Source organism: Azolla caroliniana, unplaced genomic scaffold (assembly GCF_043228905.1).
Source record: "Azolla caroliniana isolate FFs.n. ecotype wild unplaced genomic scaffold, voAzoCaro1.0.p SCAF_22, whole genome shotgun sequence".
Lineage (NCBI taxonomy): Eukaryota > Viridiplantae > Streptophyta > Polypodiopsida > Salviniales > Salviniaceae > Azolla > Azolla caroliniana.
The window spans coordinates 7107648-7129402 of NW_028230457.1; the positions used below are offsets into that span (position 1 = coordinate 7107648).

Genomic DNA, 21755 nt, shown 5'->3' on the forward strand with positions numbered 1-21755 from the left:
ACAATAGAAACTGCATCATGAGCATGAGTAGGATGATCAACATCCTCAAAAGCATCAGTACCATCATCATTTGTGTTCACAACAACAGGAGGTTTTTCAACCCCCTAGACCACATTCCATGACCCTTTTGCTACTAATACACAACGCATCATGTATGCCCAAAGAGGGTAATTTGTTCCATCCAATTTATTGTCGACAACAAGCATCTGAAATAAATCATTGCTCTCGGCCATGGCCATTGACTGAACACGTTTTGATGCAAAAAATGGACTGTTAAATGAATAAAAAGGAATAACATACCTCTTTGACTTAGAAGATGAACCAATGAAGAGAAAAGGAAGCAAATATGATTTCTATGCAACAACCGTAGAGAAGAGGTTTGTAGGAAGGTCGTTGAAGACTCAAGGAGGCTTTTAGTAGGATTGAAGCGACTTGACGCAGAAAAACGCAACTGAAACAACGCATAGAGGAAGAAAACACGCAGAAATTTGTTTTGCAGCAACAAAAAAACACCACCACAGATGGTGCACATAAACTTCCGATGGGGTTCGTCACCTTGCTATTAACTCGTTGCATTGTTGCTCAAACAAAGCTTAGTTGCTCTGATATCATTGTTGGGTTCTTGTTTTGAATCACAAAAACTACCCCAGTTTAGGGTTATGAGAGTATTTATAGACAAGGGGAAAACACCTCCTAAAGAGGGAAAAAATGCCCTTGTAGTCCTAAGTGTGTTCACACACATCACTGTCCTAAGTGTGTTCACACACACCATTGCCCTAAGTGTGTTCACACACGTCACTGCCGAAATATGTCAACAATTGTGTCATTCGTTGAAGGAGCAAGGTTCAAATCTTGCCTTGCATAAATTCATCTTTGGCATGTTTGGCTTATGCATTTGTATTATTATTTTATTCCCTATCCAACGTGTCGAAAACATCATGACAACAATGATATAAGTTTGGGGCGCCTCCAGTTCATCTTCAAGGAATTTGTGCATTGATCTGTATGGTGAAGAAGTGCTTTCTATGAGGTTGACAAGCCAATATTAAGCTCATTGTTCCAACTAACAATATGTGTTCTTTTATATAAACACATTGGCAAAATTCTCATATTTCGTTGGAAGCAAGGCAAATGGAATGGATTCCTAAGAACTAGTAGGTATGATGTGGTGGGCCAAATGTGTTGAATTTCATCGGAAATCGATGAAAATTAGGCACGTCAATCCCAACCATTTCCTAACCATGTGAACCGCCTCTACTATCAGTCCTTGTCAATGACAAAAATGTGTGAGTCATTGCATGGTGAAAAAATAGCAACGAAATGAAGGGTAAAAATTCTTACATATTTACAAGGGAGAAGTTTTTCATCATAGATATCAAAGGGGAGATAGAATTTTATTAGCATTCTTAAAGGTCAAATATGACACTCCATGTAGTATATCTTTTTAGGAATTTAATAGTGACTCTCCATGCTCAAGAATTTTACGAATGCACGTAGGTCAAATATGACCAATGAGACATAATATTATGGAGTTGATTAGTGAGTTTTGACAATTCACCATTGGAAAACAAATTTTCGGAGTCATTGCATGTGTATTCATACAATATAGACATGGAGATTTTATAGTTCATACTTCTCATTAAAAAAATGAAGGTGATTTTTTGTAAATGGTATTCATGAGCAAGAAAACTAAAGAAAATTAATTAATTAGTGATACATTTAAATAGAAAAGCAAGTTAGCATGAGAACCGCGACAAAGAAAAAAGATTAATGAATGATGCAAACCATTACATGGAAGAGTAAAGAGGCATTGAGGAAACAGATAAATAATTACAATGTAGGGGTTTCATAAAACTTATGTTGGATTTAAATAAATGGGCTACAAATATAGCATGATATGGTTTTGGTTTTCACAATGCACCAGAAGAGAGTTAAATATAAATTTGAAAATATGTTGATTTAAGAGCACCCTTGTCCTTGGGTTCATTAGTTCCATGTGTTGTTAACAAATAGCATATGTATAAGCTTCCTTGTATAGTCTTCTTGTAATAATCCTTCCTAACTAATGGGAAAGTAGCTTTATTTTGGGAAAAAAAAACAACAAATATGCATATTTTTCCACTCAAGACAAATGTCTATCGAGAGGTTGACATTATTGGTAACAAGAGAAGGTTTCAATTATTCTACAATATCCCACCATTTTCTGTTGGAAGAGGAGTACGTATCGAATCTCAACAAAAATGGAGTGGACAAAACTCTCCATTCACTCTTATGTGTGGGACACCCTTGTAAGGAGGTATTTAATTTGTTCAATGCTTTTTCCAAGCATTAGTTGCAAGGTGCAACCTCCATACATGTTTGGTACAATGAATGTTTACTGAAATGTTGTACTTTGTACGTCTCCCCTTCTCCATCCCATATTAGCGGAGATGTTTCCATGGAGAGAGCACATGAGAGAATGAATGGATCGACAAATGATCAAGATGATTATATGAATATTAGGGCATGGAAATAAAATTTCCCATTTCATTTCACACTGTGAAAAATAACCATAATACCCTGTGGCACTAGCTATTTGTTGAACCCAAATCCGTTGCCATTAGTAGGATGCATCCACTTGCGCACAAAACAAAATCCGCAATATAATGTGGAGATCGGCGCTCTAATAGTGAACATCTCGGGCTAGCGATAAATCATAGAGCGTAGCTTTCACGAAATAAAATGTCTAGTGCTACACGGGCATAACCATATCATATGTCGTGGTAGTTTGCCTCGTAGTCTTCTAACCCACGAGGATAAAGAGTGGTTATGCTGGCCGTAACATAGAGGATAACATTACGACATGGATAAAACTCAAGTATGTATGTACATAAAAGGAAGACCTTGGGCGTGTGTGTGAGAATATATATATGTATATATATAGGTATGTGAGCTTAAAGAAGACATTGAGATGGACATTAACGAAATAGCATCCCCATGTTGTTTTAGATATAAGAAAGATTTGTTGTCATAACATGTGGTAGAAGAGAGTGTGGGTATATATATATATGTACATAGTCTTCAAAAAAGAAGGCCAGGTGAAGTGATGAGGGAGGGGGTTCTTTTAGTTGAGACTTATGAGATGTTGTTTAATTAATTACATAATTAGGTTGGTTGATACGGCGGTGGGTGTTTTCCTTTTTTGTGGGCTCCATCATCCAATTCAATCCAATCCAATCCAGGGAAGGAGAGAGTTGAGTGAGTGAGAGAGACAGAGGAGTGGGAAGCGAGAGAGAGAGAGAGAGAGAGAGAGAGAGAGAGAGAGAGAGAGAGAGAGAGAGAGAGGTGTGTGTGCAGAATCCAGAGATGATGATGATGGGGATGGATGCTACTACCACCACCACACCATCCTCGTCTTGTGGTTTGATGATGATGAAGGAGTATGGGGAAGCTCGTGAGGCATTTAAGAGAGGCGTGACACGGCCCCTCGAATGGCGCCTCCGTCAGCTCGATGCCATGACCTCCTGCCTCCGCGAACGCGAGGCGGACATCAACCAGGCCCTCTATGAAGATCTGGGAAAGTCATCTTTCGAATCCTTCTGTACTGAGGTATGTATATGTGCCAACCACCTTTCTTTTCCCTTTGGTCTATGTATGTAGGTATATATATATATTTAGATGTATCCATATGTAATGTGTCTGTATATAATGTATGTATATATATATGTATGTATGTATTCGTTTGTCATGTATGGTGTATGGCTATGTGTGTATGTACACATGTATATATATGTATCTGCATTTTTATGTATAGGCATATGTGTATGTGTGTATTTGAATTTGTGTATATGTATATATACACTTAATCTCTCTCTCTCTCTCTCTCTCTCTCTCTCTTTATGTATTTATGTATATGTATCTGTATGTAATGTACACAAGTTTTTCTTCAATATATATTTTGATCCAATAGCATAATGTTGAAATTTCTTATTTAACTCATATCTTGATCTTAGATTATGTTTCAATGCATGTTTGATCAGAATATTTATTTTTTGATTTTTGTTAAGTTTAAACTATATCTTGTGTTAGTTATCAGTTTCGAATGTCCTTTCTTATTATGTGTTAGGAAAACAAAGCCTCTATGTTCTTGCCAAAGTTTCAGCATTTCAGGAAAAAAGGGATGAAGATTTCGGATACTGTAAAGTTAATTTATGCATCTATGTGTGTGCACGTGGTTCAATATATTTATTTCGTATCAAAACATATAATGGATATCTGACCTTCTTAAATAAAGAGAAAGAAAGAAAGAGAGAGAGATAGACAGACAGATAGATAGATAGACAGAGAGACAAAGAGATAGAGAGAATTATAGATAGATATAGATTCATGTCTACATTCATAAGCCTAACATTCATAAACCTAATGAATTGCAAAAATCTTGAAACAAGATCAGAGGACAAAGGATACTGATGTATATTTTTCAACACTCGTTATTAACGCTGTGCTGTTCAGCTATATGGAAAATAATAAAGCTCCAAACATTCATGTTGGATAATTTATTATGTTCAACTGCGTATTTGGACAACTTTAAATGGGTTTAGAATATGATGCACGTTTTGAAAAGGTACCTAACTATATTGATCTGAAAGCGGGTAAAGAAAAGAATAGTTGCTACACCATTAAGTTATAATAAGTGGAGATTGTCCTGTTTTGCTGACAATTGGATCAAATATTCAGCATTCGGCATTCGGTTTCCAATGTTCAAATATCCTAGTGGTCTGATATTAAGTTTTCAATACATATTTTGAACCCACTCTCCTGTCTGATATTATGTTTTGAATGCATGTTGATCAAATACGATGTTTTGATATTACATTTCTGATGTGTATTGATCAACTATCATGATTTGGTATCAGGTTTCCTATTCATATGGATGAAATATCATGATTTGGTATTGTGTTTCCAGTCCACGATTAATTGAATATCATGGTTTGATATCAGGTTTCTAATGCATATTTGATCAGTTAACATGACTAAATAAATATCATGATTTGATCTTTTGGAGGATGCCTCATTTTGCCTAAATATAGTATCCCTATATTTTTTCCAAAAGCCTTTGGGTCAACCCTGAAAGAGCAAGAAAAGGATGAATTCACTTAATATCTCACGTACTCTGATGTAATTTTGGTCAAATAGCACGTAGAATTGCTCTTTCAGGGCTTGGCAAAACGCATTTGGAGAAATAATGAAAACTCTGGCGCATTTGGTGGAGTGAATGCTCTTGTAGTGCAAAAATATATTAAAATCCATGGCTTTTCCCTTGATACTACAGACAGGAATCGTTCTGAATTCTTGTACAACAATGAGGAACAACTTGAAGAAATGGATGCAGCCGCAATGTGTAAGGCGCTATTTTAATTTGTTTTCTTATTGTTTCTCCTTAAAATCAGTAAACTCACAAGAAAATGTGTTTAAGAGGTTTGCATTATTCATTGGGAATTGGACACGTGGAAATTTGTTTACCTTATATTATAAGTTTTTCAGGTGAACATCCCCCTTCCATTGCAACCTGCTTCTGGTGCAATCATTGCAGAGCCACTTGGTGTTGTTCTTGTCCTATCAACTTGGAATCTTCCATTAGGTAAGAAATTTAGATTAGGATGTATACCTCATTTATTTTTGCAGTATTTCAAGTTATTTTGGTGATGATTCTGGTGATTGTTTGTTGCATTGTAGTAAAACCCACATTGATGGTAAAAAGCATAAAGTGAATCCAGAACTCTTATTATTAAATATTCATAATTATTTTCATTGCATATACGGTAACTTTTGAAAGTACCAAATACTGCTTCCAAGTACTTGCAAGCACCATAAACTACTGTCAAAGGGCTACCCAGGTTTGTTGATGACTCCTGTGTATAATTTGCCTCATATGGATTGGACAAGGCATGGTGTAACTTCGTACGTAATCTCATTAGTCCTATTTCTTGCACTTGTCATATGTGGTGGCATACAAATCTCCATCTGGTTGTGACTCAATGTATATTTTATGAATTTTATGCACATTCATGGTTTATTATTCTAATTTTATGCACATTCATGTCTTTTGGGTATGGGAAAAGTACTGGCATTGGATCCATTAATAGGCGCGATTGCAGCTGGGAATGCAGTGGTGTTAAAATGTTCAGAAGTTGCACCTTCAGTGTCAAAGGTATTAGCTAAAATAATTCCAATGTATTTGGATAACCAAGCAATTAAAGTGGTTGAAGGAGGTGTTCCGGAAAGTACCGAATTATTGAAACAGAAATGGGATAAAATCTTTTGTACAGGTACACTTTCTTGATCTTTATGCTACATTTTTTTGGAATATTGATACTCGAACATGTTTGAGATTATACCTCTTCGATTTTTGGTTGTATGAAAATTGATTTGGGCGATGAGTTCTAATGAGAGCTGATTCAGTTTCTAACCGCCCTCATGAATGGTTGACAGGTGTGAAATTGTGGTATTTTCTAATTAGTCTTAAGATCAATTGATATAGTAACCATACTGGTCATATTCTGTGAATCATTCTTGTGGGGTATTCACTTCATATTGAGTTACTGCTAACAAAGAAGAACAATGTGCTTGTGAAAACTTTGTATAAACCAACTTTGGTTTTCATGAAATTTGTTTTCAAAAATCATTCTTACAAAATGAAAGTATGTATCTTGCAGGTAGTACCCATGTAGGTAGAATAGTGATGACAGCAGCAGCAAAGCATCTTACACCTGTTACATTGGAACTTGGAGGAAAATCACCAACTATTGTGGATTCAGGAGTTGATCTTAAGGTGAATAATGCTTATACAAAATACATGAATATAACGGGCATTAGGAAATAAAAAATGGGTTGTGTTAGAAATGTTATGTTATTGATATACTTCCACATTCATGGTAACTAAAGGTTTGAGTAGATGGTACTAAAATCTATTGAGACAATATCATGGGAAAGGTCTTACTGAGGATATTCCAGACCGTTAATAATTTCCCAGTTTGGAATTGTGATATGAAAGTCAAAAGCAACGCTAAAAGTTTCCCACTGGGAAGCATTTCCTCTTTTCTATTGGTCAAGAGACAGTCATTCAGAAAATGCCACATGCCTAAGAGGCCCAAGATTGAGGTCAAAATTGACCAAATGATCATTATTGATTTTGTTTAATCATTATTTGAAGGCAAACGTACAGTAATCAGATGCCTCAACATATATTTGGATTACTCACATATACAGTGAGAATTGACTTTCATCAGGTGGTAACGAGGAGAATTGCTAGTGGGAAATGGGGAATAAACTCTGGTCAGACATGCCTTGCTCCCGATTATCTTATTGTTGAAAAAAGAAATGCACAAAAGCTGGTGAGTGTATTTTCTATTGTATGAATCTTATTTCTTTGTGATCTCTTTAACTTTGTTTTTAATGCCTACGCTACATGGCACTCTTAAACTATAGCTTAAATATTAATTTTCGATTTTGGTCATTAAATATGTTGTTTATCACATTCTGAATGTTGATTTCTTTGTGTGCATGCTGAAGATAGAAGCACTTGTAGGGACGTTGAAAGAATTTTTTGGCACGGAGTTAGGTTTCGGGAGTTCCCCTGATCTAACCAGAATTGTGAATAAAAGACATTTTTCGCGTCTTGTGTCTTACTTGAAGGATTTGGATGTGGATAAAACGATTGTTTATGGTGGAAAATCCAATGAAGATACGCTGTATGTGTTGGAACTTTCTTTCTTTCCTTTAGAATATGTGATAGATTAATGGCCATGCAATAATCAGATGATTTTAAAGATTATCTTAGATTGTTTACATGTCGCTTTTCCTTAGATTTATTGAACCAACGATTTTGCTGGATCCACCAACAGATGCATCAGTTATGAACGAGGAGATATTTGGACCCATCCTGCCTATAATAACGGTTATATTTGTCATCTCAACTCCATTTCATTTCATTTCTTTCCAAACTTATCATGAATTGTGTATGTCATGTAGGTGACGTTATAACATCATAATGTGACCCACTTATTATGAAGCAGTTATTATTCCTTTTATAAGGATATGCTATTGTTTTCAATTGACCCTTAGATTGTGGCAATTTATAGAACCAAGTGTTGCAAGTGTTCCATGATCTTGAACTAAATCCATGCCATTGGTTTTATGGTTATGCTTTCACCTGCTTTTAAGTGAAAAATATGTAATAGCTGGAAAAAACAAATTAGTAGTATCCAAAATGCTGATTTGTGTAGGAAACATTTATAGATTTTCAATTCTATTAATCAATCATCTTGAGTTATTTTTATATTTTTCTTGTGCATCTAACTTTTGTGCTGTATTTGAGTACAGGTTCATACGATGAGCGATGCAATTGATTTTGTCAACTCTAGGAACAAACCGCTAGCATTATATCTCTTCACAAATGACAAGAATTTGAAGACGCAAGTCAGCAATGAAACCTCTGCTGGAACTGTTGTCATAAATGATGCGGTTGTACAAGTAAGTCTTCATTATCACTGCCTCTTTATTACTTTGAAAACAAATCTCTTACCTGCTAAATAATGATGTGCAAACGATACAAATTTTGTTACTCAATTCATGGAATCTTAAAAAGGCTTCGTTTTTATATTATTCCTTGCATGTGAAGGAATTGTTTTGTTGCCAAACATCAACAACGTAGAGATTTTGTTAAAACGGATTGATATTCGAAAAGATTCCTTCCATTTAGAGGCTTGTCAAGAAAATCAAATTGATTCATTATTTTCTCTTAAAGAATGAACACAGAAGATACAGATGTTTCATTGTTAAAACATCGACGACATAGAGGTTTTGTTGGTAAACATTGATGATATAGGGATTGTGTTATGGAAATGAATGGAACATCATATAATCTTTTACATTTTTGTGGTTTTGTAGTTTGCCTTGGATATGATTCCATTTGGAGGAGTCGGACACAGTGGAATGGGATCATATCATGGGAAGTATAGCTTTGAAAACTTTAGCCATCTGAAGCCCATTGTGAGCCGGTCCTTGTGGGGTGATTTTGCCGTTCGATACCCGCCATACAACACGTCGATAAAGCAAAGTATTGTAAAGCACATAGTTCGTTTTGACTATCTTGGCTTGATTTTGTCTTTGTTGCGACTTAGAAGATAGGCAACCTTTTAGTAAAATATTTGATTTGTTAATCATTTAAAGTTTGATCTTTTAAGCATGTGCTCATTTACACTTCTTGTTGCAATTACAATAAAAGTTGATGCGTAGTGACAGAGTTGTGTTAAAAACCCAGAGTATATTAGCATCTATAGAGCGTTTGATGTTTGGTATGATATGGGGAAAATTGATGCGGGAGTAGCGGAAGGTGAAATTTATGATCACACTCAAAGTCTTTGGAGATTAAAGATGACAAAACCACCTCAAAAGACACAAAGAAGGTCCCAAATTGACATTAGAAGAACATATATAGCGATAATTTATGATTTATAGAATATAAATTTCAGGTCTTGTTTACACCACTTCTGGCAGGATACTAGCGTTTAAAGTGGGTTGGGTATTCAGGTGGATTAAGAAAATGTTGCATTTCATTGATGAAAGCAACACATTAGATCTCTACATTCTTTAAATAGGGTTTCTTTTGTAAAAGCTACACAGTTTGCTCGAGTCATGATATAAAAGCAACACATTAGATCTCCAAATTCTTTAAATAGGGTTTCTTTTTTAAAAGTTACACAGCTTGCTTGAGTCATATCATGCTTTACAATAAAATGTGCTGATGTCGGATTTATGGAAAGTGTTTAGTAGTTGTATTGAGTACAACAAATAAGGAAAAAATACGGACATGTGGTATTTAATTGGATTGAAGAGTTACTTTCCATATGGCACTCTACTAGCCGTGTCCAAATCAATTCCAAAACACTTCCTGCTGTGTTGAATTGATTATTTTTGGAGGGAAGTGAATTGTTATTTGTGTAGATATAGAAATACAGTAATATTGTGTTCACGTATCCAACTTTCCAAGGGGTGTAAAAATACATTATCCGAATTAACTCTTCTGTATTGATGATACACTTGTCCCATTCCATAAATTTGACATGGTACATGGATTATTGTAGACCTCATTCACAATTGTAAGATCTTGTGTAAACCTTCATGTGCGGCATTTGCCACATTCTTACAATTTTCATGCACAAAAAATTTAGACAAGGTCCATGCATATGCACATGAAAAAATCCATATTTGAAACAAATGTTGTTTCATGTGCTTGGTCCTACAATGCGGAGAGGATAAAATATGCCCTTTTTAGGGTACTAATAATAGAAAGATGATGAGAATGGTTTTTCTTCTTGTTTTAGAGCTTAAAGTTTGCTTATCATAAAGGAGCAATGATCTAAATTTGCTACATTTGTAATCGGTAGCATCTCACACAAATGTGTGTTGATGAACAATTTTGGTATGCTTTACAATAGTTGTATAGCACTTGATTGACCAACATGGAACACATTTATGTGTGATAGTAAGACAACTCCTTCGAGGTTGTAATTGTTTGTGTTTTGTTGTAGCACATATATGCAAACATTATGTGCACCTTTGTAAGTAAGTTATTCTTGACATGGAACCAAGACTACATGTATTATGTTATTTTGAAATGCAAGAACCTTTGTAAACACATTGATCAACATCAATGAAATGTAGATATGTTCGGGATTATAGTCAAGAATCATATATTTGACAATTCACATAGGCAATAAACACTCTGTTGATTGTACAATATTTGTCAAACCAATCTCTATTTTTTCCACTAGGTAACATGGACCATAAAAGTTGTGCAAACTAACTTTGACATGATACAAGGGAGGTGATGACATATATTGGTAGATTGAAACATTATTTTGGATGCCACTTCAATAGTGTTTGGAAAGAACTTGTTTTCCGCTTATAACATCAAATCATCTCAATTTAACAAAATAGTGGTTGGTGGTTTGGGTTGGTGATATTTGGATCATAGGGTTGAACATTTACCACTATGTTGTTTGATCATTGTCCAAAATAGGAGTTAAAACTAATATAACTAATGATAGAATTCATGAATTCCCTCAAAATGTGACTTAGCTTTTTGGTACAAGGTATAACACAATGATGGGGCTAATCCTAGTGAAGCCTAGTTTTGTATTTCAACGGACTATGCTAAGATGCCCATTGCCATTAATGTCTCACAAATTTATTAACTAAACTTGCTTTGATGCATTCTTGTCCACATATATTTTAGGATTATCAATCAAAATAAATTTATTTGGAGTTGACCTTGGTATAGGCCATTACTATACCACTAAGAAGAAGAAGAAGAAGAATAAAAACATATAAATAGTTTCCTTCCTAACTAATGGGAAAGTAGCTTCATTTTGGAAAAAAAAAAACATATAAATAGTTGTAGTGTGTTATTAGTAAATTGATAAACGCCATACTTGCACTTCACACTTGAATACATATATACATTCCTCTCAGTGTCTCACCTCACATAGAGTATAAGAGGAATAACATGAGTTAAATTGTATGAGAGAGTATGTTTTATAAAATGTCAATGTCCTCCTCTACATTTACTTTTGTTTACCAACTATAAAGAATATAGCTACATGTTCTTTGTGTACCTTGTTGCCATTATGTATATGTGGAGGACAACAATAAACATCAATTATGAAAACCATCACAACTAATCTCTTGTTCAATTGCATCCATTCACCAAAATATTCCAAAGTTTATAACAATTTTGTCAAACATGCAATAACTATTACCAAATATAATGAAAAGTCATAACTAACAAATATGGTTTTTCTTAATGATAAGATCAATCAGATGTCAACAAAGATGTTCCTTAAGAAGCATAAGTTCATTCACACCCATTTAAATTGAAATTTCCACCAAACAGATTAGACTAAATCAGAGGAACAGGAGCACGGTGAGGAGCGCCCGCGGCGGATAGCTGTGTGCCGCTGTCTAAGATCTCGCGCAGCGGCTATCACAGGAAGGAGTCTCGGCCGCTCACCAGTGGCTGTTCTGCAGTGTTAGGGAATCACTTTGAGGAGACGTTGTGAGGCAGGGAAGATGCGGAAAGTGAATGATGGTGTTCCTACAAAAGGAAAGGCTTCCTCCCAGCGTCCTCGTTGGCCGTCGCTTCCCTTGCGGCAACAAACCTCTCGTCGGATTGCGTGTTTGACATCGGGATAGCCAGGGAAGGCATTGGACAGGTCTACAACATTGGAGGCTAGAACATTAGGAAGGCGCCACATGCTCATGCCACACTCCTCAATCAACGAATGCGACGACAACCTTTTGGAGATGGATATGCTCAACCTTCCTCCAACACACATAGTTGGAACAGGTATGGATTCGTATCCTCGAGCTGAAATATTAGGTACAGGTATGCATCCAGATCCGCAGAATGAGGAGCAGATAGGCGGGGGGCTGATCATGGCACATTCCGAAATGAACACCGAGGCAGGCTTGGGCAATGTCTTGATAGTAAAGAAGAATAATGACAGTGGTCAGGTTCAAGAGAAGCAGGTGGAGGAGGGCATTGATGAAAGAAAAGGGATCGACCTTTATCTTTCTCCGGCAGAGAATCGAAGATTGATGGAAGAAGTGGGCCGTTTAAAGTGTTCATCGTTCATTTGTCGGTTGTTAGGAGGACGACCAAGTAAAGGGATGCTAAGGGACATGTTGCAGGCAACTCTTTTGGATAAAATGCTGCCTATCCAAAACATTTTGAGAATGGGCCTCAACTATTACCATGTGATCTTAGAAGAAGGTCATAATGTGAAGGAGATTCTGGAACACAAATGGATTACACTCAAGTATGGCAAAGCCATGATTTTGGAATGGAGTCCAAACTTCGATGCAAAGGAAGAGAATAAAAAAGCAGGCACACCGATGGTCATTATAGTGTGCTTCCCAGACCTACCTTTCCAACTCCACCATTTGATCCCAAAGCTCACACACAATATAGGGGTGGTATGTACAACGAAACCTTCATTTGCAGATAAGGTAGCTGAAATGCCCAAGATGAAGGTGTTGGTTAGTGACATTAAAAAACTACCATCAGAGATTAGAGTCCACACGGAGGACTTTGGCCTAAGGGTGGTGAAGGTTAGTTATGAAGGCTTGTCGGGTCAATGCTTTGCATGTAAGGAGATGGGCCATATGGCCAAACACTGCCCCTTGTATGTGAATGCAAGAGCGCATAGGGGACAGCAAGACAACAAGTTGCCGGATATCCCACATTCAGGGATGGCAGGCCACATGGTCATGGGTCACAATGGGAAGCAAGTAGTAAAGGAAAAAGGATGGATATCGCCGAGGAAAGTGGCCAAGCCTAGCCTCCACGGTCTTGCCTGCCCACCTACAAGTGGAGGTTCCATTTCGAATAGATTTGACATCCTTTCACAAATGGAACCCCAGGAAGGCGAAATAATTTTAGCAACTCCATTTGAGTTACTACCTCGAGTCGAGACCCATGAAGCACTCGTAGAGCCCTCTGAGGGTCGTGACAGTAGATTTTCATCAGACCTGAGAGTGGTTAAGGCCTGGATCAGGAAAGGGATGGACAAGGAAAGTGAAGTGGACGTCAGGAATATTGAAGAAAAAAAAAATGATCACACGGACTGAGGTTGAAAATCCCTCATTTGTGGGTGTGGAGTTTGTTATGATGCAAGCATTGAGGATGCAAGATATGCAAGTACCCAAGGTTGTGGTGAACATTAATAATCCAAGGGGAAGAGTGCACGGGTGGACTAGAGCACACATGGTCCTCTTCAACAGCAACTCCGGCAGACCGGAGACTGGTTGTTCTTTTGACTTGGAACCTGATTTGAAAAATGAAAGAGGAGAAGACTTGTCCTTGAAGTCGTTTTGTAACAGGGCAGCATTATGTCTCCAGTACCTTACATTTGAAAATAAGGCTGTAGGGTTGCAAACATTATGGACGAGCTCCCCGATATAAGGGGAGCTTATGGAACTTGCTCAAGATGTTCCAGTGGTTTGCATATGGAAGGTACAGGATCTAGGGCTGAAGCCTGGTTTGTTCCACTTCCATTGTGCTGAAGTGCCCAAGAATCAAGAATGGAAAATAAGTATGGAGTGGGAATTTATATGGCGTATGATAGAGACATATTTGTCGAGCATGGGAGATTTCCCCTTGGCTTTTTTTGTGAACCCAAGTCAATGAGAATTTGTTCTTGGAATGTGCAAGGACTTGGTGGATCTCAACATCAGCTAGAGAAGCGTCGGTTTAGGAGAGAATGGGAAGCTGACGGCCTTTGTAAAACTATTGATATTTTGCTCTTACAAGAGCATCACCTTGGCCAAGAAAGAACGGAACTGTTCAAAGCCCTGTTGCCAAGGGATTGGTACACATGGTGGGCTCCTACTCACGGCGTGTTAGAAAGGAGAGGTGGAGTGTGTATTTCGGTGAGGAAATCAGCGGATATCATCATCTTGGATCATGGCATACTGATCGAAGGTAGGGCTATGTTCTGCTACTTGGAATGGAGGAATGTAAAATTTGGGGTGCTGAATGTCTACGCACCTAACATTAGCAATGAGAGGACCTCATTTTGGAGACTGTTGGCAAATAAAATTCCCTTTGTCGACAATTGGATAGTGGCAGGGGATTTTAACATGACAGAGAGAGTGGAAGATTGTCTTGGGGTTCATTCGAACTTGCTACATAGGGAGGAGCTTAGAGCGTGGGGTTTCGTAACTTCTATGTTGGGAATCCGGGACTCGTGGTATTCTACTATGGCAGTTGAGGTGAATTCCTTAAGGTTCTCACGATTTGGATGGAAGGAGAGTGAAGGATGTCACTCTAGATTGGACCGCATCTATGTGAGCCCCGAGATAGAGGAATGGAGTGGCTTCTCATCCATTCTTGCTGGTTTTACTTATTCGGATCACCTTCCAGTATCCTTGACTCTTGAACCTATTTATAAGAAGAAGAGTGAGAGCAATGTGAGGATTCCTCTGAAGATTTTCGGTATCTAGAAGGTTAAGGATGCAATGAATACCATTTGGACGACATCTCCATCAGCCCACGGCCCAATACAGGTACTGGAGGAAAAGATTATTAATTCTTCTTTGTTTCTTCAGCAAGTGGCTAGGGAGGAGCTGTTAAGGTGTCAATACCGTCTGCAATGCCTAAGGAAGGCAGTCATCTCAGCTCAAAAGCTCACGCAAGTGGACCCATGTTGTGCTTGGGCGAAAGACAGGCTGCAGGAGGCCACTAGGTTGCTGCAAGAGGTTAGACAGCAACGTGAGCAATTCCTCTTCGGAAAGTCAGCAGCATGGTGGGTTGTCAAGGGAGATAAAGTTAACAGGGAATTTTTTCTTGCCAAGACTCCGAAACAGAGAGGAACACATATTCATAGTCTCAAACGGGAGGAGGATTCAATGACATTTGATCAAGAGGAAATCTTGCAAATGGTGACTAATTACTACAGAGACCTTTTAGCTCCTACGTTGACAAACGACCCTCCGAGTAACCTAATGCATGGTGTAATTACATGCTTGAAAACCAGGATTGGAGAGGCAGCTAAAGCGCAGTTGTCAAAAGCCATAGAGGAGGAAGAGATTGTAGCGGGGCTAGATAAGATACAGAGTATGGCTTGTCCTGGTGCTGACGGTCTTCCCAAAGCCTTCTTCAAGGAGTTTTGGGAGCAAATTTTTCCAAGCTTGAAAGCTGGACTGCAAGAGATGTGGAGAACGGGACGGATGCCGAGTAGCTTCAATGAAGGCTTGATGTACTTGATTCCGAAATCGAAGACTGCGCTAGACGAGATTAAGCAATGGAGGCCCATTACAATTTTAAACCTAATTTATAAAATTTTTGTTAACATATTAGTGCAGAGAATCAAGCCCTTCCTAGGCGATATCATACAATCCAATCTAACTGGTTTCATGGAGCATTGTTCTATTATGGACAACGTGATTTTGTTTTGGGAGGCTGTTGCAACGGCGAAGGTGACCAATCAAAACTTAGCCTGTCTGATGCTCGACTTCGAGAAAGCCTATGATCGAGTGCAATGGTCTTTCTTGGAAGAAGTGATGAAGGTCATTGAGCTACCATTGGAATGGAGGAGTGCTGCCCAAGCCTTATATAGGAATGGCTCGAGTAAGGTGCTGATTGCAGGGAGGAAAGGAGCTCAAATCATTCTTACTCGATCCATCAGGCAAGGTTGTCCTCTTGCCCCCTTTCTTTTCCTTTTTATTATTGAAGCAATGTCTGCCCTTTTTAATAGCCAAGGGGCAAATCTTCATGGTCTTTCGATCCCTAACGCAAGGAAGTCCCTGCTAGATTCGGAGTTCGCGGACGATACGATGCTATACCTCCAAGGAAATGAAGCGAATCTTGAGAGGGCACAGAGTGCTATTGAGCTCTTTTGCAAGGCATCGGGAGCGTCCATTAATTGGAAGAAGTCCAAGGGTTTTTGGATCAGCTTGGAGCCTGAGCTTGTTTGGAAGCCAAATGCTGAATTCAAATGGATTGCAAACGGGGAAGCCACTAGGTATCTGGGAACGTGGATTGGGGTAGATATCAACAAGGGAATTCAGCTGCAACATATTCAAAGCAAAATCTGTGACAAAATTCGCAACTGGTCAGGGATGAACTTATCATTGGCTGGCAGGATCATAGTAGCTAACCATGTGCTTTTGTCTACATTATGGCATGTAGTTTCAGTGTGGATGTTTGACAAGCAAGCTATTCGTATTGTTAAAGCGCGTATTAGGGGATTTCTTTGGGCTGGGATGAGGAAAGACAATGCGGCAGCCAAAGTATCATGGTCTACATTGATTCTTCCCAAGAGTAAGGGGGGTCTAGGATTGGTTGACCCTGGATTGCAGAGTCAGGCATTGTTATGTAAGATATTGGTAAGAAGCTTGCTACCCGGTGATGAGTTATGGAAAACATTGATACATAATAGGAGCATTCTATGGAGTCCAAGACTGGGTGGGCAATGGAAGTCACACAAAGCGTGGCCTTTTTGCATGGACTTAAAATTGAGGAAATCTAACCGATTGGCTGATCGTACTTGTATGTCAGTGATGTAGGCGTGGAGTATGCTTCGTGGGCATCTAAGTCGGAATCGTCCAAGTACTAGTGCTGAATGGATGCGCCAACCCCTATTGTGGAACGAGACCGTGCAATCGCCAAAAGGAATGATGCTTGGACAAAGCAAGCGCATGCCGTGGGCTATATTGCATTTTCTAGGGATACACTCGGTGGCTGATTGGCTGCGGTTGTTCGGCAATAATCGTGATTAATTATATGAAGACATGGTAAAGGTCAGAAATGGCAGAAAGATGCTTGACGTAGTCAATACAACTGTCTCCTCACTTCCTATTGGTAATGAGGAAGAGGGTGAATGGTCTAGACAATGTGATGGTACCGGAAATATTATCAATGTCAGGGGTCTAGGAAAGAGTGGGAAGACCGTCCTGATGGGATTATTAGATGAAAGTGCAGGTTGGTACCCTATTAGAATTGTGGCAAGACATGGAAAGAAATGGAAGGTGAATCCACCAGTCGAAGAGGTCGAGGAGGATTGGATCTTGTACGTGGTTGAAGGCAAGCCTCTCGAGCGCGTAGAATGGGATCCCGCTGAATATAGGTGGAAGGGAGAACAAGCTAAATCACTAGGTTTCTTCGAATACTCGACGCACTTGGGGAGAAAGTTAGGTTTGTATCGTGAGAAATGTGCCAACAAGTGGACCCATGCAGCTATCGATTCAGTCTTCGTGGATAGAACCAGGAGCAGGATATGGAACTCATTCCTTCCCGAGTAGATCAAAGTGTTTTTCTGGTTAATCACCCATCGGGCTGTTCCAACGGGAGAGTGGCTTGGGAATAGAGGCGGCATGAGTGGTTGCAAGGCGTGTAGTGCGAGCTTGGAGGACATCGCTCATTGTTTGTGGTGCTGCCCACGAGCGCAAGAAATCTGGCTGAGGAGCTTAAGAATCTTGGCTCGTTTTGTGGTTGAGGTTCATGTATCGAGCGCAACAATCACTTGGCTGGCCACTGAATCGGCCTCGTGGTTTCAAGGGTGGAATGGAAACAGTCCTTCTTTAATGGTGAAGCAAGGATCTGTGCAACCAGCAACACAAGGAGGTTTATTCTTCTTACAGGAACGCTACGTGGACATATGGGTATTAGTGGTCGGCCTTACGGTCTGGCAAGTGTGGGTATCTTGGTGCAAGGAGACCCTCGCAGGTAAACGAACCCCACCGGCTGAGAATTTAATGATGATCTGGTTTAATCTTATTTCTACGTTGCGAGGTGAGTTTGAAAGTCTTCAAGGGCCATCTGATGCAAGTGAAGAAGCTAGAGCTCGGTTCCTTCGGAAATGGAGCGGTTCGTCAATGCTGCAGATAATGGATGGTAAAGTGAAGTGGAATTATCAACCACCGTGGTGGCTGTTCCCTCCAAGTGTTCCTAACATCTAGATGGGTGCTGCCATGAGGAGTGAATGGAGGACATCTATACTGAATTCTATTTTCTGTGAGGCTCACGTGGAGAATATGTGTTCGAGTAACGCTATACACATAGAATGATGTGGTGTTTTGGAGTTGTTTTTTTATGTTGTTTCATCTACACATTGTTTTCCTTTGACATGCAAGATGTCTTGTAAGATATGAGTTGTAAATGATTCCTTTGTACATTCTTAACTAATGGAAGTAGATGTTTTTTGGAAAAAAAAAAAATCTATGCAACCTTGTTTTCAAGATCTAGATTTTTGGGACAATGTTCAACGAGGCACTGAAAACGTGTCCCAATCTTAAATACTTGTTTTATACAATAATGGAGCCATGGTGTATCGTCCAACATAAGTTGTTACATCCCACGCCAAGGGGAATTTGATGCATACCCAAACTATTTCTCCAAGTTGCATATCAGAAATGATATAGTATTATCATAGTACATCTAATAGGTGCATTGTATATCCACTAGACAAAAAGGTCCAATAAAGATACAACTTTGTTGAGCGCGCAAGCTCAACATGATCCGGATTGGTTGAGTAAGTCAAGAGCCGGATCAGTGTCCAGAACGGAGAGTCGAATCTGAGTGTAACCGGTAGGCCGTTAGAGGCCTATGATCCCAGCCTAATACGTAGGCATATTTTTAGGACTAAGTGTCAATCGCTCGGTACGAGCATTGAAGTACATGTCAGTACTTCTCTCAGTCCTTTAAGGACTTCTATAAAAGTGCTCACTGAGCACATCGTATGTATAGAGTATTGAGTTTATTTTGAATTAAGGTTTTGTTGGTTGCACTCTCTGTCTGTCTCTCTCACACCTACTCTACGTATTCCATTCTTTGTGTTTTTTGTTGCTACCTGGCCAAGCCAATTGAGGTATGTTTAGCTTTTGCATTATTTCTTTTACATGGCATCAGAGCGCGAGGGTTAGAAAATGCTCTATTGCCGACAAGAGCTTTCAACAAAAACCGAGACCTAACACCCAGTAAGAATAGATGAGAACGAGAAATGGATAGAGGCATGGGAAGCTCGCTTCCGATGGAGAAGCTCGATAGGAGCAACTACGCATCTTGGTCATACAAGATGCACCAATATTTGTTAGGACATGGATATTGGAGTTATGTCGAAGAAGCAAATGATGCAACATTGGATTTGATAGAAGGGATTTTCTTGATTGGAACAGTCGGCAAGCATAGTTCTCTATTGCTTCACATCTAGTGTTGGTGATCAGTTATTGAGCTACATCCAGGACGCCAAGACACCAAAGAAGGCTTGGGGAAATTTGAAGAAGATTTTCACCGCGAGCACCATAGCCAGAAAGCTTCAGCTCAGGCAGGAGCTGAGCAACGTCCGACAAAGAGACGTGTCGGTGGCTGATTATACCTCTGGGATCAAGGACACCTGCGATTCTCTCGCCTTTATCAACGCGACCGTCGAGGAGGACAAAATGGTGAAGGTTTATCTCGGAGGATCGACGGTTTGCACAAGAGAGAATACATCGTCATTCTTTGAGTTGCAATCGATGCTTTTCATTGAAGAGAACCACATAGGTGCGTCAATGAGTACACACACCGACAGCAAGATGTTGTACATGAAAGAAGATAGGCCCCATGGTCATGGTGGACGAGGTGGGTGACAGGAGCAAAACCGAAGGCATAATCGACATGCCGATAGAAATTCCGGACCCTCAGGAAACAGGGGGAGTCAAGGTGGCACCGTAAACCGGCAAGGAAAGGCCGAGACGGAATGCAATAAAGGCCATAGGGAGAGCAAGTGCTAGAAGAAGCGCGTCGATTCGGACAAATCCGGATCCAACAAGGCTGGACAAGGGAGTTGGCAAAGCTCACACTACGCCAAAGGATCGGAAGGATCTAGGACTGGAAAGACCGGAAATGAATCGGGTCCAGCCTTCTGTGATGAAGCACAAGGCTAATTCGATGAAGACAACCACCTCGAAACCGAATGAGTTATGGTATGTTGATTCCGGAGCGTCGAACCATATGACGAGTCACAAGGAGTGGTTCTCTTACTTGGAGAAATCGAAACAACCGGGGGTTGTCGAAACCGGTGACGACACCCCACATACCATAGAACATGTCCGTGAAGTTCCCCTAAACCATGTCGGACAAAAGGGGAAGCTGATGAACATTTTGCACGGCCTGACAATCACAAAGAATCTGGTGTCAGTTGGACAAATTGTCGACCAAGGGATGCAAGTCCAGTTCACACATCTCGGGTGCTTCATTGCACAAGGGCGCCGAGAAGGGAGGATGTTTATCCTAAAAATAAAAGAGGTCGGAACCACGATGTTTGCAAATGGGAAAAAAGCCGAGTAAGATATCGACTTGTGGCACAAGCAGTTCGGCCATATCAACTTCCAAAAGCTTTAGGAGATGCAGTCGACACATGTGGTTTCCGGACTGCCGAAGTTGAGTGACCAGAAGGGCCAAATTTGTGAAGCTTGCCAGCTCGAGAAGCAACATAGGCTTCCGTTCCCCAATGAGAAGAATCGGAGCTGAAGCCGACTTGATCTTATCCATTCAAATGTGTGAGTCGGATTGACCAGTCGAATGAAGAGCCGACGAGTAGTGGAGACTCGGCCATGCTGTCCCCACTCAAGGAACCAAGGAGACGGTTCATGCAGAAGGAAAAAGGAAAGAAGAAGATAAGGAAGAGTCCAATCGGAGCGAATCCGACTCCGAAAAGAGTGAAGACGCACTGATCTACCCGTTAGAAGAGGCCAGTGTCAACGAAGAAGGCTATCAAATTGGCAGAACAAAACCTGCACCGATCTACCTGTTAGAAGCACCCTGTAGCCCGATACAGATATAACGACTACATGGCACATCACTATGCATACATGACAAAGGTGGTGGAAGTGCGTGAGTCGGAGAGCTACGCAGAAGCGGCAAAGGACGCTAATTGGCGCGCCGCTATGGAGGAAGAAATGCGGGCACTTGATGCAACGACACATAGGACCTGGTTGATCCCCCCAACACTAGAAACTAATCAGATGTAAATGGGTATACAAGGAAAAATGCAACGCCGATGGTTCAGTCAACCGTTACAAGGCCCGACTAGTGGTGAAAGGATATGCATAGACCCACAAAATCGACTATGACGAGACCTTCGCTCCGGTAGCGAAGATGACGGCGGTTCGTGTGGTGCTGGCAATCGTTGCGGCGAGGGGTGGCATCTTCACCAAATGGACATGAAGAATGA

General features: G+C 39.8%; 1 protein-coding gene across 1 annotated transcript; it reads left to right on the forward strand.

The window, feature by feature from the left end:
- Nucleotides 1-3385: 3385 nt before the first annotated feature.
- On the forward strand, nt 3386-9220 carry LOC147849899 (aldehyde dehydrogenase family 3 member F1-like). Its single transcript, XM_087337083.1, has 10 exons — nt 3386-3588; nt 5312-5380; nt 5524-5620; nt 6102-6308; nt 6696-6811; nt 7269-7373; nt 7552-7730; nt 7846-7936; nt 8362-8511; nt 8929-9220. The coding sequence occupies exons 1-10, from the start codon at nt 3406-3408 to the stop codon at nt 9166-9168; spliced, it is 1437 nt and encodes a 478-aa protein (XP_087193209.1). The 5' UTR covers nt 3386-3405; the 3' UTR covers nt 9169-9220.
- Nucleotides 9221-21755: the final 12535 nt, after the last annotated feature.

What these genes read in the sequence shown, in the direction of transcription:
- LOC147849899 (XM_087337083.1), top strand. Translation starts at nt 3,406, where the DNA reads ATGATGATGAAGGAGTATGGGGAAGCTCGTGAGGCATTTAAGAGAGGC. An exon ending in TCGAATCCTTCTGTACTGAG is followed by an intron (nt 3,589 to 5,311) that starts GTATGTATATGT and finishes TTGATACTACAG; the next exon opens with ACAGGAATCGTTCTGAATTC. An exon ending in AATGGATGCAGCCGCAATGT is followed by an intron (nt 5,381 to 5,523) that starts GTAAGGCGCTAT and finishes TAAGTTTTTCAG; the next exon opens with GTGAACATCCCCCTTCCATT.